Raw genomic sequence first — 15,648 nt, 5'->3', positions numbered from 1 at the left:
GGAGAAGGGCGGGGTATAAATTTAATAAAATGAAAAAAAAAAAAATAGAAGGTAGCAGTCGGGTAATTATTTTTGCTCTTCAAAGTGCCCAAGTGCATTGGGAATAGAAACATGCAAATATTTCAAATTCATATTTTTATTTAATCATTTATTTATCTGACCACTTGAAACCACTAGACTCTAAGCACCTTACAGAATTTACATAATAAACACAGACCATAAAATTAGAATAAAATTGATTAAAATAGTGATTGGTAATAAAAGGCTAGAAATTCTGAATTATAGAAAAATGACACTGCTGTATCAAATTAATCCTCCAGAAAAGGTTGGCATTAATTGGTTCTGGAAGGCCACAACTGTGGGGTTGTTCTATGTTTCGGAGAGCAAGCAGTCTAAGGAAAGGGAGGCTGCTATAGTGAAACCCAAAGGTGTTAAGAAAAACGGGTTCATAAAAATATGTTACTATGTAATTGTAAGCACACTCACATATTTATTTTGAGTAAGACTCACTAATTTCACTGCACCCCACTCCCATTTATTTATTTAGCTGTGAAATGCATAGCCCCTCGCTCACCAATCTGTTACAACTCAGAGCAGCTTACAAAATAATTATAAAAACAAAAAAAAATAATTATATCATCAAAAGAGACAGTCCAAAAAGATAATAACAATTGTGTTAAAAAAATGAAACCAAAGTTTCACTGAAGGGTTCCATCACATTTATTCTGTCTCAAAGTCTGGGGATAAGAAATAGGTTTTAATACTTAAGTTCCAAAAGAAGGCAACTGTAAAATATGCAGACATGGCTATGAAATGCAGTGGTGTAGAGCTCCGACTGAAAGAGGCTTTATCATTAATAAACTAACAGCATAGCAAATGTTTCCAACACAACCCTAAACTTAAGCATAGGAACATCTCAAGTTCAAAGAGGATTATTATTAAGTATGAACAAAAATATAATCTTAGGCATATACTTGTACAGATGACACATACGTACCTAAGTTCTTTGGGATCAAAAACAAGCTTTACATCATTCACAATAGTTGGTAAGTATTTAAGAGCAGCTCCCTAAAAATGAGCAGAATAATTTATTTAAAGAAGAATTAAATCATACAGTTGAATTCCTTAAAGCATTTCTTGCCACTGCTTCTCTGATACCCTTTTCAACAATGTTATTTAACTTTCCAGCGGTTTTAGAAACTACGTTCTTCACTGCCTCCTCTGTTACTCTCTGTACTTAAAGAATGAGGCTACCATGTGAAAATTTCCTTGACTCCCAATTCTCTTTCACATCCTTCCACTATCATTTTCCATTTGTTTCCACTACTGTCCTTTGTTGTTTCTTTATCTCCAGTTGTGAACCACTATGCTGCAGTTATCCTCTTTCAATTTATCAAATGAAACCTTCAGTGCAGCAATTTTAGGATCAAGATTTGTTTTCTTCCATTTTTACAGTTGATTATATCATTAGTTCCTATGTATTTATTTCTATCTTTGTAGCATCAGAAGATTTTGAAAAATCATAGGTAATGTTGTACAATTTCTATCCATTGTATATAATACTTAGACACAAACATGAGCTTCATGATGCCAACCGTTTGGAGCAAAGAGAAGGACAAAATCTAACAAGAACAAAAAACTTTACAATTAAAATACTTTTTAAAAATAAAGGGAAGGATTTTATACTATATTATTTTGCAAGATATAGATTCATTCATATGAAATTTCTTTCTTCTTGCAGCATTACATGAGGTTCCCTAAATTCTGAGTAGCTCAACTTTTTGTTGTATCATAGTACCTGCATTATTTTAATTTGCCTAGAGTTTTAATAGAATAAGCCCATTGCACTTGATTTGTCTTCCTTGACTCTTTAAAGGGATAGATAGATAGATAGATAGATAGATAGATAGATAGATAGATAGATAGATAGATAGATAGATAGATAGATAGATAGATAGATAGATAGATAGATAGATAGATGAATAGATAACCTTTATTGTCATTTTTTTTACTGTGGGCACAATGGCACACATTAAAGATTTCATTCACATGAGAGTACTAATGTATTAAGCAGACTATACTATTCTTCTTCTACTCCCAGTTGAAACCAAAATCTAACTCAGAACTAAGGCAGTTCTATTTGCCGCTTTAGAGGGAGTTAATCAGGCCCCAAGTTAGTTATCTATTAACCATCAAATTTATAACTGTCTTTGTGACTAAAATACAGCTATGTATGATGATTAATATGAAGTACTTTGGGATAAAGTTCAGGGTACATTATTCAGTGTAATTATTTTAATTAAACCATTAGCATATCTTTACATAAGATAAGAGCTATCAATGATACAAAATAAGCTTTTTTGAATAATGCATGAAGTAATTCTTAATTTACATATTTCTCAAGATGATGCCTATTACACTGATTTCAGTTAGCAAAGTATGAAGTAAAAAATCATGCAACCATAAATATAGGTATTCTTTCTCAGAAAGAATGGAACTAATTCCATAGGTATTCTATATGTTCAGCACAATTAAACATGCCTAGAATTACCTTCTTTGTACCACTGTAATACTTTTCTGTTTAAAGAAACAGCACTTCAATGCCTAGAGGCAACAAATATAACCAATATATTATAATAAATGGCTGGTACCTGACCTTTGTTAACCCCCAAAAGTTAAGTTGAATCACACCAAGTTATAATATCTCAATGGGAATCAATCACCAAGAAATACCAGGATTGTAGGCTAGAATGTGAAAAGTTAAATATATGCTAGAAGTAGATATGGTAAACCTTTTCTATATTGTTGCCAAAAAAACTACATGGTGTGCCCATGGCTGGAAATGAATCTGACTTGAAAGAAACTTCATATACAAAGAAAAAGTGGGAGGAAGGGAAATAAAAAGAGAAAGTCCTAAAAACATGAAGTTGTTTCCAATTAAAAAGCTTTTTCTAACTTACAAATTCTGGAAGCACCTTTATCAGTATTATCCTACTGTTGGAGATTGTATCCTACTAATATTAGTGATAGCTTTGAGATAAAGGTTCTTGCAAATTTCATTTTGAATTTTGAAAACATGAATACTCTAATCCTAATTTTGAAGAGTTCTGAGATAAAACAAACTCCTCTTAATTTGAAAGAAATGGCTCAAAATTACACAAACTAGCAAAAAAAGTTTTTTCCTTTGAGAATTATTACAATTTTATTAGAAAAAAATGACAGTTTATTAAAAAAGGTACCTGAGCTTTGGATAAACATCTCTCTAACAACATAAAATTGTTTTTTCAATGTAACCTTCACATATGCTAATATTTTATTACATATAAACCAGGATTAAAATTGATTCCTATCAGTGTACTGAAATAATTTGCCTTTCAGTTTAGTTTTTATAAATTAATGATTAGTATATTTATTAATAATTAGCATTTCATGCTAATTATCTGCGTATTTTTAAAAAACCTACTATTGCTTGTCTTCAATGGATTTGAAATAAATAGGACTCACTTTTATAAAATAAATTAATGATGACAATACAGATGATTAATGTGTCAAACTGTAATTAAAATATTTAATTATCTGAATTATGGCTTAGTTTAAAAAGTAAAAGAAAATAGAGAGACTCTAGAATAATTTAAATTAGAAAGCCGATTAACTTTATACAAGGTCAACGCTAAGTCTTATGAAAGCCAAATAGCAAATGCAACCTTTACTCTATTTGCAAGCTATAGCTGAAACGAGATCCTGCATGATTAGTGGCATCATTACTATGTTAGCTATTCCCAGATGCTGATATACATGAAAAGAGAGATTATTAATTTCAGGCAATAGTCATCAGATATCAACGGAACGTCAGGAACAATTACCAACAATTAAACAGTTTGTTAACTTCTTAAATTAACATTATAAATTAAAATTATTAATTAACATACTTGCACATCACTGAGCCAAGGTTCATATCCCTGTTCCCATCCCAGCAAGGACAACAGAATTTAATCAGCCTAATGACAACACACATTTTCATAATCTCATACCAATAAAGAACAAAAAGCTAATCCTTTATTACACTTAGGTAGTATATTAAAAATTCCTATTCTACATTACTGTTCACACTTGTAAGATATCAGTCCTTCATACTAAAATTACTATTGTCTTGTGATTTCATCTAAACTTGTATGTTAATTGCCTTTTAGTGCCTGTAATTGACACACTGTTAGTTTGAGACTGTCAACCAAAAACAGAGCCATCTGACTTTCCTCAGAAATATAAGGGTGAGAATAAGGAATAAATTCATATGCACTGAATTTATGTACACATGCTGAATTTATGTACATTATTATGCTCATCATGCTATTCTCTTTCACAATAAATAACATGAAAATTGCCCAAAAGGAAGTAAGAAATAATAAGATAAAGGAATGGAATATGAAAGAAAAAATATAGTTGAATTTATTTTACATTATTAGGCCTTGAACTTTTCATGAACCCCCATCCAATCACAACCTTCTTGGTCTTCCTCTTCCTCTTAATCCATTCATTCTTTCTTCATATATTGGTTCCATGATGTGATCCTCATTTATTCACTTATATTTACATATATATCAATTGTTCCACTCCCTTTCAGGGTAAGCTTTGTTTTGCAGAATACAGAAGAAAAGTATAAGAAATTGTAAGAAAAAAATCAAAACCATAAGCTAAGGAATACCACTGTAACAAAAGGAATACCATTATATCAGTATCAGTCACACATTGCTTTCTATCTTGCAAATCATCATTCATTACAAAATATCCATATATCTATTCATACAGTCTTTTGTTCTTTAAATTTCTTATCTCACCTCTTTCTCTATTCAATTATGACTTTTGTAGCATTTCATTTTGACCCATTCAATCTTTATATACTTAGTTTGCAATTGAATCATTCGTTATGGCTACATAATCATATCACAATGTAATACTTTCATAATGGTCACTCATTTTTGTGTTTAATCCATTTTAATTCATTCAAGACTTTTTCTCTTTTTTTCCCCTTCCCCTTACTCTTATACACAACTACTTTCAACAATATTCATTCATCACAACAAAAAGCACACTACTCACTATCATTCTATGAGAATTGGCATGTCTTAACATTTCTCCAAAGAGCCATCTTGATACAGTGATTAAGGCATCAATCTAGACATTGGGGGACCATGGGTTTCAGTTGTGCTTAAGCACAAGGCTAGCCAAGTGACTTTGTGTTAAATCAGTTTCTCTACAGATACAGGATGTCACTAGGAGTGATACTGACCAGAAAGCAGGTACACACGCACACACACACATTCTATAGTATGACAGGAGACTCAGCCACCATAAAGTTAATTATCTATTAATTAAAGTGACACAGTTCACAAGCAGAGTTATTATAAGAAACACATTTCTCATTTATTTCAGTGACTAAGTACTATGTCGCAGAATATGAAAGCATTATTTTCTAGACTGATATGAATTAATAGAATTTTAATTTCTGAGCCATGGTGGCGCAGTGGTTAGAATGCAGTACTGCAGGCTACTTCCACTGACTGCTAGCTGCCTGAAGTTTGGCAGTGTGATTCATCACACTGAAGGCTCAAGGTTGACACAGCCTTTCATCCTTCCAAGATCAGTAAAATGAAGACTCATATTGTTGGGGGCAATATGCTGACTCTGTAAACTGCTTAGAGAGGGCTGTAAAGCACCTTGAAGTGGTATATAAGTCTAAGTGCTACTGCTATTGCTAATTTCACAAATCATCAATTGTTCCAAGATTACCAGTCTACCAAATTTCATTCATGGCAGAGGCTAGCAAGAAAGCAAGAAGATACAAAAATATACAATATATATTTCATTTATCTTTTATTTGTCCACAAATTATGTTATATCATCATCTGGGAATTATAGAAAAAAATCTGATTATGTTAGAACAGGACTGAGTTCCCCAAACAATGTTCTTTGTGTCCTCAAACTATTCTTAAACACAGCTTCTAAAAATTAGTTGCATTGTTTCTGATAACATGAGACAGGAAAAATAAAAAACCATACTACACACACACACACAAATAAATATACACCTCTACAATTTGTTCTAAATCTAAGGAGCAAGGTATGCTGGGGAGAACCAAAAAAAGCAAATAGAAAAAATCCTATTCTTTGCTGGCTCCTGCTATTTTATACTATCATCCAACTCTCCATAACCCCAATCTCCTTCAAAATTATTAAGTATAGTTTCAGCCAGTATCCATTTGCCTTGCCTTCTTTCTAAGATTATTTTGTTTTGATGTTTTCTTTGTGTAAGATAATTCAGGGCTTAAGAAGGTATATAATTAACCCACTTTGTATAATCATACAAAGCAATAGCATAACAAAATCAGAGCTATACCATAGCAATGTTGTCAATTCAGAAAGAAGCATTAATTCATATGGACAGATTCCCTACTTCCACACTAACACACTAGAGTATTAATTTCAGCAACAAGTACATCTGCAGAAAAAGTTTCATTAAAAATTTCAGGTTACTGAAAATTCTCTGGACACATTTGAACTTAATTTCTCAAATAAAGTAAAATATAAAATTTCCTGCAATGTGTAAAGATTTTTATAGATAAAAATAAAAAAGGCTCTTCTATTTCCAAAACATACCTTTACTGTAACAGTCTGGTCAGAGGCACTATTCATCATTTCGTTAATAGACTTAAAGAGTTGAAGCAAAGATTCCCTAAAGTCAGCTTCCCCTTTATTCTCATACAATCTGAGAAAACAAATAACATCAAAACAGTTAAAAAGAATACAATAACTAAAATTAATGAGTACTCTCTCTCTCAACCCTTTCTTTACCAGCCTTATTTTTCCACCATATCAAGAATAGGAAAAATGCACCCTAATTCTGGATTACACTGACATACAATCTTTCTCTAGGATGTCACATGGTTCCCGTACAACTATTGTATCTTGTCTCAATCACTGTTTCTTTGGCCAAATTAAACCTCTAATATGAAACATAAAACAAAATCTTTGTTTAGTATTGCAGCAACGTTCAGTTAAGAAAGAATTAATCAAGATAGCAGGCAGCATCCCATAAAATTCAGGAAACTCAAATCAAAAACATATTTTTTTCCTGATTCAAATGCATTCTTCAGAGAGAACAGGTTAATTTAATTTCATTTTTGTCCTTTTACTGCCTTTAACTCCTGAGAAGAGTAAGACTGTCCTGATTGGTTTCTTCCAAATAAGGACCAATAGCCCCAATCCTGGAATAAGGATTGGCGATTAGTCACCTAAAAAAAAAAACTGGAGTTAAAAGCAAATTAGAATTTTTTCCCAAGTTTATATAACTGAGTAATCTGAGTTGTTTCTTTCTCCTTAGTCCTATTTTTTCTACTTGTATTGCGTGTGTTTGTCTGCATATCCTGCGTAGAAGATAATGAAGCTAAAGTTTATAAGATCCATGATATTTTACTTTTAATTTCCCCCACTATCTTCAAGATTTATTTTGCCTTGAACTTAATCTATGTAACTTCTGTCTTCTTCTGAAATCTGTAGTCTCATTCTGACAGAGAAGTTTTCTTACTGGGCCTCCCAGTTTATTATGTATAAAAATTGAAAGCTGGGAGGTCCCACTAGAAAATGGAAGCTGAAACAGTGATGAGTTTGAGAAAAAGGCTTAAGGATCTTGACTTGAGGGAGTCAATGGAGCTCCCCATACATCGTTTACAAGTACCACTTGTCTTCAGAATAAGTTTTATATGTAATACCACAACACTGTTTTTTTTAAAGAGCATCTCACACATTGCCAAAGAGAGAGGATACAATTTTCATTTCTACTAGCCTTAAAAACATACCATTATTCTCTATTGTTTGCATTAACAACTAGTCCAAAATTCAGAGTCAAATTATACTGGATGCAGATATGAATCTTTTTTGTTTAGAATTATCTTTTTTTTTAAGTGTTGGATATAGAATAGTGTAAACAGTGGATAGAGTATGGAAATTATTGTTACTTAACAAAATATTTTCATCTATTCCAAAGAACTTCTAGGCTTGGTCCAATATATTATATAAACTGCCACAAATTAGGTTTAAATGGTCAATAATTAATAAAAATCAGTCTATTATTTTTAATAGAAACATGGTAATGATAAACTTTTGAGAGACCTAAACCTGAAATATCAAAAAACATGAATTTAGAAAACTGAAATAAGCAAACAATGGAGGAGACTAATTTAGATATGAATCAGTATTGAGTTTTTTGAATAGATACGTTTTGGCAAGAACATATCTTTGCCTATAAATCTTTATACATCTCATCTATAAATCTGTAAAAAAATCATAATATATGTCTTACTAATATTTTTCCTCTCCAATAATTGATATTGTTATAAAGATTATTCCTATATAGTAATAATTATCAAAACTAGGATAGCATTAACTATTTCTTAGATTTTTTAAAATTCCACTTTCATTATTTTATTAATGACTCAAGATGACAAACCTATCTAATTCTCCTTCCTCCTCATATTTTTCCTATTTCCCCTGTGAGGTAAATTGAGATGGTTTGGTAACTTTGCCCCAAAGTTACCAAACCATCTTTCATGCCTAAGGCAGAAGTAGAATTCATAGTCTTCTGCTTTCTAGCCTGGTGCCTTAACCACTGGACCAACCTGCTTCTAACTTTTCTAATTATTCCTATGATGAAGTAAGATTAAATTGCTACAATATTGTATTAGAATATTACTGTGCAGAATATTTAAATTTTGGAATTTTTTTCTAATAATTCAAGCAAGCTGCACACTTGCCAAAACAAACAGTACAATATACTGAGTTAACAATTTATTTATCTAGTGTATGGCATATAATGTCAGGGAAATCTATAAATGCTAAACACAATGCAGTCCTGAAAGCTTAACAGTTAACAATTAGTTAGCAAGCAAAGAACTGATCAACATATAATGCTAAACTTTCACTGTTCATTTCATCTACAATTAATGAAACTAGTAACATTTATTTAATGGTATATAAAACAATTACTGTAAAAACTGAAGTATTTTGAAGATACATTTAAGGATAAAGATGTTATAATACTTACTGGTTGAACAAAACTCTTGATCGCACAATAAATTTGAAGATATATTCCAAAGATCTCATAGCCTTGAACAGTTGATCAGTGACACCAGCATTATCCACATAAGTCCTTAAAACTTTTGTCAGTTTTCTGAGAAAAATAAAAATAAAGATTCTATATATGATGAGATGTATTAACATATAGCATAATCGTAATTTGTGTTCAGAGAACTTTTGCGGACAATAAAAAAATGAATAAAAAGAGAACTCAATATATGTTAAAAATAATAAAGGCAGGATAAAAAAATCTTTTAAAAAAGAAAAAGTAAAATAAAATGTAAAAAAGAAGACCTTCAATAGAGAATCAAAAGACTTATAAAAAGATGCCTTAGTTTTTTGGATCAATGCTGAAGAAAATTACGCAAAGCTGTATCCATTTTGCACACAAATGTTAGAGCACTTATAAGATAAACTTCTGCATGCCAGACTGCATTTTTTCACATTTTGACCAGCCAGTAAATGTAGAATACAAATGCAGTATGAAGACTTCTGTTTCCATTGTTTTCTTTCTTTACTGTGAGGACATTTCTAGATATAATACAAATGGTTTTAAAATTTTCTTCTTTATTAAAATTTTCTAGACAGAGGTTTTAGAATAATGCAACAAATACTTATGTGCTAACCAAATGAAGTATGTTTCTGTATCTGTCCATATTCATAAAGAGCTTATTTAGAAATAAAATTGCACAAAAGGCTTCACAGGAAGATTAAAACCACACTGCTTAGCAAAAGAGTGCCATTCTCTATTGCGATTGGTAAGTGAGAACTATCTGTATCTCATTTTCCTAAAATGAGTTCATATTTTGCTACTGATCTTCCCATACTGTCTTGAATTATATCTTCATGGTACTCTACAGCTGTCATAGCCCAAGACTCAGATGCTGAGTCTGAATTTTAATTTGAAGAAACTGATCCAGCAGATCTTGTGGAATGTCAATCTAAGGAGACATAAAGCCAACTATTACCAGACGCTGATCAAATACAGGCACCACCTGGAGGAATCAGGTGATGATGATAGCAGGCCTCCCAGCACCCATATCAAGTAAGTAGAGCAAAGAGCAAAGCAAAAATGTTCAATGAGGCTTCTTGCCAAGCAAGGGAATAAATCCCTTGATTAAAACTAGTTGGTTGCAGCCTGATTTAAGAGGCAGTGCTAACCCATGATCTCTCATTGGAATCAATTGTCTGATCTGCAGCTCTCGTATGACATGCATGTTGATTCTGCACTTGAAATTCTGACCTCTGGGACTTGGTAACAATGCTGACCTGGTTCTTGGAATTCCAGACTGGCTTTTGACTATTCTTTTACACATTTGTTAAAGACAACTATTCAGGCAAGCTTTGTTTTAGCTTGCATTCCTTGTGTCTTGTTATGTCCATGGTCTTGAGTAAACTGCTAATTTCCATAGCAACTATGTCTGTAAATGTAACTGTAACCAGGAACGGCTCTTAAGTAAAATTCAAGATTATTCTTATGATGTGCAAGAGCCCCTACACCATGGGTGTCAAACTTGATCGCGTCACGTGATGTATCGTGACTTATTCATGACGTTTTGTGCCTTTGCGGAGTCAGTGTGGCTGTGGCCTGTGCATGATGCATGATGCATCCGCCCACGGGCCGCTAGTTTGATACCCCTGTCCTAGACAATTCAAGTACAGGATTTATCACAAACCACTTTTCGCCCGTAACATATGTGGTTGATCACCAAGATCAGAGGAGGTTCAGTGGCATATGCCAAAGCAGGCAGAGTACCATCTTCTAGTTATTCATGGAAAGCCATTCTCTGTAATCATACCTACAATCTAGAATGCGCCGCAGCATATATGAACTGCTTAGCTATGGACACAAAAAAAATATTTCAGATAAGAAGCCCGGGGGGAAAAACAGATTTTAATTCTGAGATCACTCAAATAGTTCAGAAAGCAATACTGTTAGAGAATTGGATGAATATTTTTTACTAATAGTCTAAGAGACCTTCAGCATAGTAAGTTCGACAACAAACTGGCCTAATCAACCTGCAAAACAATATAAGCATTTATGATAATGACTTTTTATACCTCCTATTTAAAAAACTAATTTTCATCCATGACATATTTATTTAACAACTTACGTGTAAGCCAAAGTAGCACTGAAGTGTTTCTTAATGTAGGTTTCTAAAACAGGATTGAAATGCTGGAACTTCCGGTCAGCAATTAGTCCAATGATAAAAACCTGTTCAATGGGAAAGGGCATTCGTAATTTTGAAAGTACAGCATTTCAAATATTTACATTTTAGTGAAAAAATATAGAAGAGAGCTCCATCTGTAAAAACAAGTTTTGCAATAGGATTTTACTTCCATATATTAAATATAAGGGAAGGAGAATAAAGTACAATTTTGAATAGACCTAAACTGAAAGTAACAATGAGACTTTACCAGTTGTCCTCAAATACAGACTAGGTTGCTGAAATAATGACCTATGAAGGTCATATGTAATTGCCAGCACAACAGAATTCTTGCTATCTGAAAATCCATGGCATTTGACTTTAGTGTGTCTCTTGATATCTAAGGAAATCTATCCCTTTGGATACATTTTTCCTCAGTAAGCTTGCTTTTGTTTTAGGACCTAGAATGGAATTATGCACAGAAGTGACAATATTACACTGATAACTTCCAAAACAATCTCTTTTGGAAACCATAACAGGTCTTTTCTCTGCAGGCAATACTAGCTGGGTTCATAGTTCTTGCTAGGTCATGATTTGTTGAATAAATCATTGTGCCGTAAAAGTAAACCATAAACCATAGTTTAACATTCAAAGTACTTGGTTTTGCATACCATCTAAACCCAAACCAGACATATGATAGCTTGCCATGCTGCATCAATTCTTCCATCAAGAAATCTAAATGATTCCTTGATGGAATCATTTTAATCACAGCAAAAGTTGTGATTAAAAATCTATATTTTTAATATAGCTATAAATATACAAAACAGAGGCTTTTCAACCTTGCTGTATCTTGCTGTTTTGTTCCCAAGTGATGCTAGTGGGTACTAAGAAATATGCCTGGATTTACATAAGTGTCCAAAGGCAGTGTGTCAGGGATCTTAGGAAGTAGCATACATTGAAGTTTTATGGGTTTCTCAGCCTGTTACTATTTATTTTATATTGGTGAACATTTCACAAAACTTGTGTTCTTAAGTTTGCTTCTATGGTATAAATTCCAAAAACAGTATTTCATGTAGTCAATAATATCATAAGTCCTTGGAAAGTAGTATGATTGCATTTGCACAGAAGACTTGAGATTCATGAAAGTTTTACTGCTCATAGTGAACAGATATTAAATGAATTAAATCAATATAAAGCAATATATGTATTTATGTGTTTGTGTGTACATATATATATATACATATATATTACCAAAGCATCGAACACCAATGTGTCAAATGTCTCACTTTCTGAATTCTCCATCATAATGTTAAACAATGCATCCAATGTATCTTGAAGGAACTGGAAAAAAATATGGTCAATATTACAACAGGTATTCAAAAATTAAACTTTTTCTCAAAAGTTATTAGTAATTGAATTTACTGGTTCAACAGTGGTGATTATATTATTTTTTTATAGTGGGAAAATAAAATAAAAAATTCTTTATTCACATTGTCCCAAGAAAGGTATGTGTATGGATACATTTTATATTTATACAATGAGAAGAGAGTCTATAAAAATAATAGCCAAAGGAAAATGAATTTAAGGAGGTACACTGAAAGTAATGAATTCAGACCATATGCCATCAGTCCCCAAGGTGTTTCAAGGATATTGTAGTTTTCTTGAATAACGGACCTACCCTTTGGATTTTTTTGAGGACACCCAGTCCTAACCCCTATAACTTTTGAGGTTCTTTATAGCAATACCACAAGGATGGAATGTAGACCATATACGCTATAAATCAGCATATGTAACTACCACATTCTGCACACGTGATATACAGCATATTCAGACTTCACTTTTAAAGAGAAAAAGTATTCTGGATTAATGACCCAGTCATGGCCATTCATATTTAATACTTACGATTTCTTATAATAGTATCTTCTTTACTTGAGGTATTTTTATAATATCAAATGAGGCAATGTTCCATCAAGGATTCAATAACTTACATCTTAATAGCAGGTTTTGCAAGGTGTGAGAATGTGGCACATTTCAAGTAAGATATGAGGTGGTGCACAAGAGGTATGGCACAGGTCAGGGATAATGTATAAGTGACTGACATGAGCACACAGGATTGCAAAAGAATGCACAGGTGGGAAAAACGTGCAACCTTCCCTGTCGACTTCCCAACTGACTTTCTGAAGAAGCAGGCAGAGAAGATTGCAAATGATGATAAGGTGATCATGGAGTATTACCATCAGTCGTAAGTGTGGACCAGTTGCCAAGTATCCAGATCGCAATCATGTGATCATTGGGTTGCTGAGACGACTAAAATTCTGAGGACCAATAATAGCCACCATTTATTCAGCACCCTCATACCTTAACAAGGTTACTGGACGAATGATGATAGGTCGTAAAATTGCCTGTATGACTGAATATACATACTTGTAGAAATGTAGAGTTCGAAGGAGCCTCTGAGACTGGTGAATCTAGCCCAATGTTCAGTGCAGGAATTCAAATTCAGCATTCCCCACAAATGACTTATAGCTTCTGTTGAAGGGGATTTCACCATTTTTCTGTGCAATTAGTTTCACTATCAAATTTCCCTTATGATTAGGCAATTGATTAACATTCAGTTGTAATCTGGTTTCCTACACACACACACACACACACACACACAGCTGACAATGAGAACTCCATCACTGCAGGAAGCAATGGCTGAGCAGCACAGCATCATCCAATACTGCATTTCCAAGTCCACCTTCTCAGTTCACACTTTGCATGCCTCCCCACCTACATGGATATGCATAATCCCAACCCCCACTCAAGGTCTGCACACACTTCAGCCTGTTTTCAGCAATTCATAGTAAGCAAATTGATTAAATAATCTGTATTGCTTTGGATACAAATTTGGTTTAAGGACAGACTTAGGACTGGAAGTTGTTCTTAAATTGGTAACTTACCGTAACTTAAATTCACTATTCCATGTTTTAAAACTGTGGATTGACAGAAAACAAGTCTATACAACAGTAAGATGTTTTCATTTCATTCAGTAAAAGTGGTCTGGTTGCCAAATACCCAAAATGCAACTGTGGGGTGGGGGCAGAACTTCGGAACCAGGTCATAATTATTTTTGGGGAATCCATCAGAACTTCAACTGATTACTTTGCAACCAGTTGTCAGTCAAGGACTACCTGTAGGATATTTCATTTACTAGCAACAAGAAGCAGGATATTTTCATACTATAGAAATAAAAAATGCTGCTCTTTCCATATCAATAATCCCTGCTGATCGCCCCCACCAAGAAAAAAGATTTCTTACTTTAACAACTTCACCTCCATCAACTTTCATCAGTTGCCTTAAATTCTGTTGCAGTATATTTGTGTTGGATCGCCACTTCAAAAGCCCCAGTAAGTCCACTAAGAAGGAGGGAGAAAAGTTGGATAATTCTATCATACATAAAATACAACAGCAGAAAAAGACTGGAACAATTCCTATAAACTGCAATCGTACATATGTTAATCTGAATCTAATAATGTTTATCTACTGACAGAAAGAAATTCAATCTTTTCCTATCCCATCCCACAAATATGCTGCAGAATGTTAAGGGAACTCTCCAAAATACATTTTCAGCATGGTAACATTGGGGAGGAAGGGATGGATGGATAAGTCCTTTTGGCCAAAAAGATTTCTTGCAAAGTACCAGATGTAGCCCATGGACTAATAAATCTAGTTACCAGATTTTAGACATATATAAAACATATATGAATAGTGAAACCATCTGTATCAACCATCTCTTCCCGAACAGAAGAAAGCATGCAAGCATGCCATTTCACATGTTGATTCTGAATTCCTGCAATCCAATGTCATGCTAATCAAATGGATAAATGAGATACTTTTAAATAAAGACAGTTCATAATCTAATGATTTTACATACAGAAATTATTGTCAAGATCTGCCATCAAACTTAATTCTGTTCAAAAATCTGATGATGCAATATAGGATCAAATCATAATGAGATTTAGAAATTGAGGCCCTAGGACAGTGATGGCGAACCTTTTAGAGACCGAGTGCCCAAACTGCAACCCAAAACCCACTTATGCATTGTCGAGTGCCAGGTGGGTGTGGCCCATTCGCTGGGTGTGGCCCATTGGGTGGGCGTGGCTGCAGTGGTAACGGCAGACTGGGTGGGACTAAAAAGTTCAATCAATCAATTCCAACTTTGCAAGGTCTTTTTTTCCCCGCGAGAAGTTGAAATTGACTGATTGAACTTTTTTTTTTTTTTGCACATGGCAGCGGAGGCCTAAAGTGAAAAGGTTTTATAAAACCCAGCTGAAGGCCTAGGACTGGGGCGATGGCGTGCGTGCCCACAGAGAGGGCTCTGAGTGCCGCC

General features: G+C 33.4%; 1 protein-coding gene across 1 annotated transcript in view; it reads right to left on the bottom strand.

Moving 5' to 3' along the window:
- Window positions 1–15,648, bottom strand: part of LOC107288952 (dedicator of cytokinesis protein 1) — a 178,730-nt gene that overhangs the window by 79,661 nt on the left and 83,421 nt on the right. The window contains exons 22-27 of the mRNA XM_029284458.1: window positions 14,577–14,674; window positions 12,528–12,617; window positions 11,244–11,344; window positions 9,098–9,223; window positions 6,655–6,763; window positions 998–1,068 (exon numbers count right to left, since the gene is read on the bottom strand). Coding sequence (XP_029140291.1) covers window positions 998–1,068; window positions 6,655–6,763; window positions 9,098–9,223; window positions 11,244–11,344; window positions 12,528–12,617; window positions 14,577–14,674 — 595 coding nt within the window. The remainder of the gene's footprint in view (window positions 1–997; window positions 1,069–6,654; window positions 6,764–9,097; window positions 9,224–11,243; window positions 11,345–12,527; window positions 12,618–14,576; window positions 14,675–15,648) is intronic.

Source organism: Protobothrops mucrosquamatus, unplaced genomic scaffold (genome assembly GCF_001527695.2).
Source record: "Protobothrops mucrosquamatus isolate PMUCROS unplaced genomic scaffold, P.Mucros_1.0 scaffold_128, whole genome shotgun sequence".
Taxonomy (NCBI): domain Eukaryota; kingdom Metazoa; phylum Chordata; class Lepidosauria; order Squamata; family Viperidae; genus Protobothrops; species Protobothrops mucrosquamatus.
The sequence above is the reverse complement of the archived record's forward strand: the minus strand, read 5'-3'. Positions and strand labels throughout refer to the sequence as shown.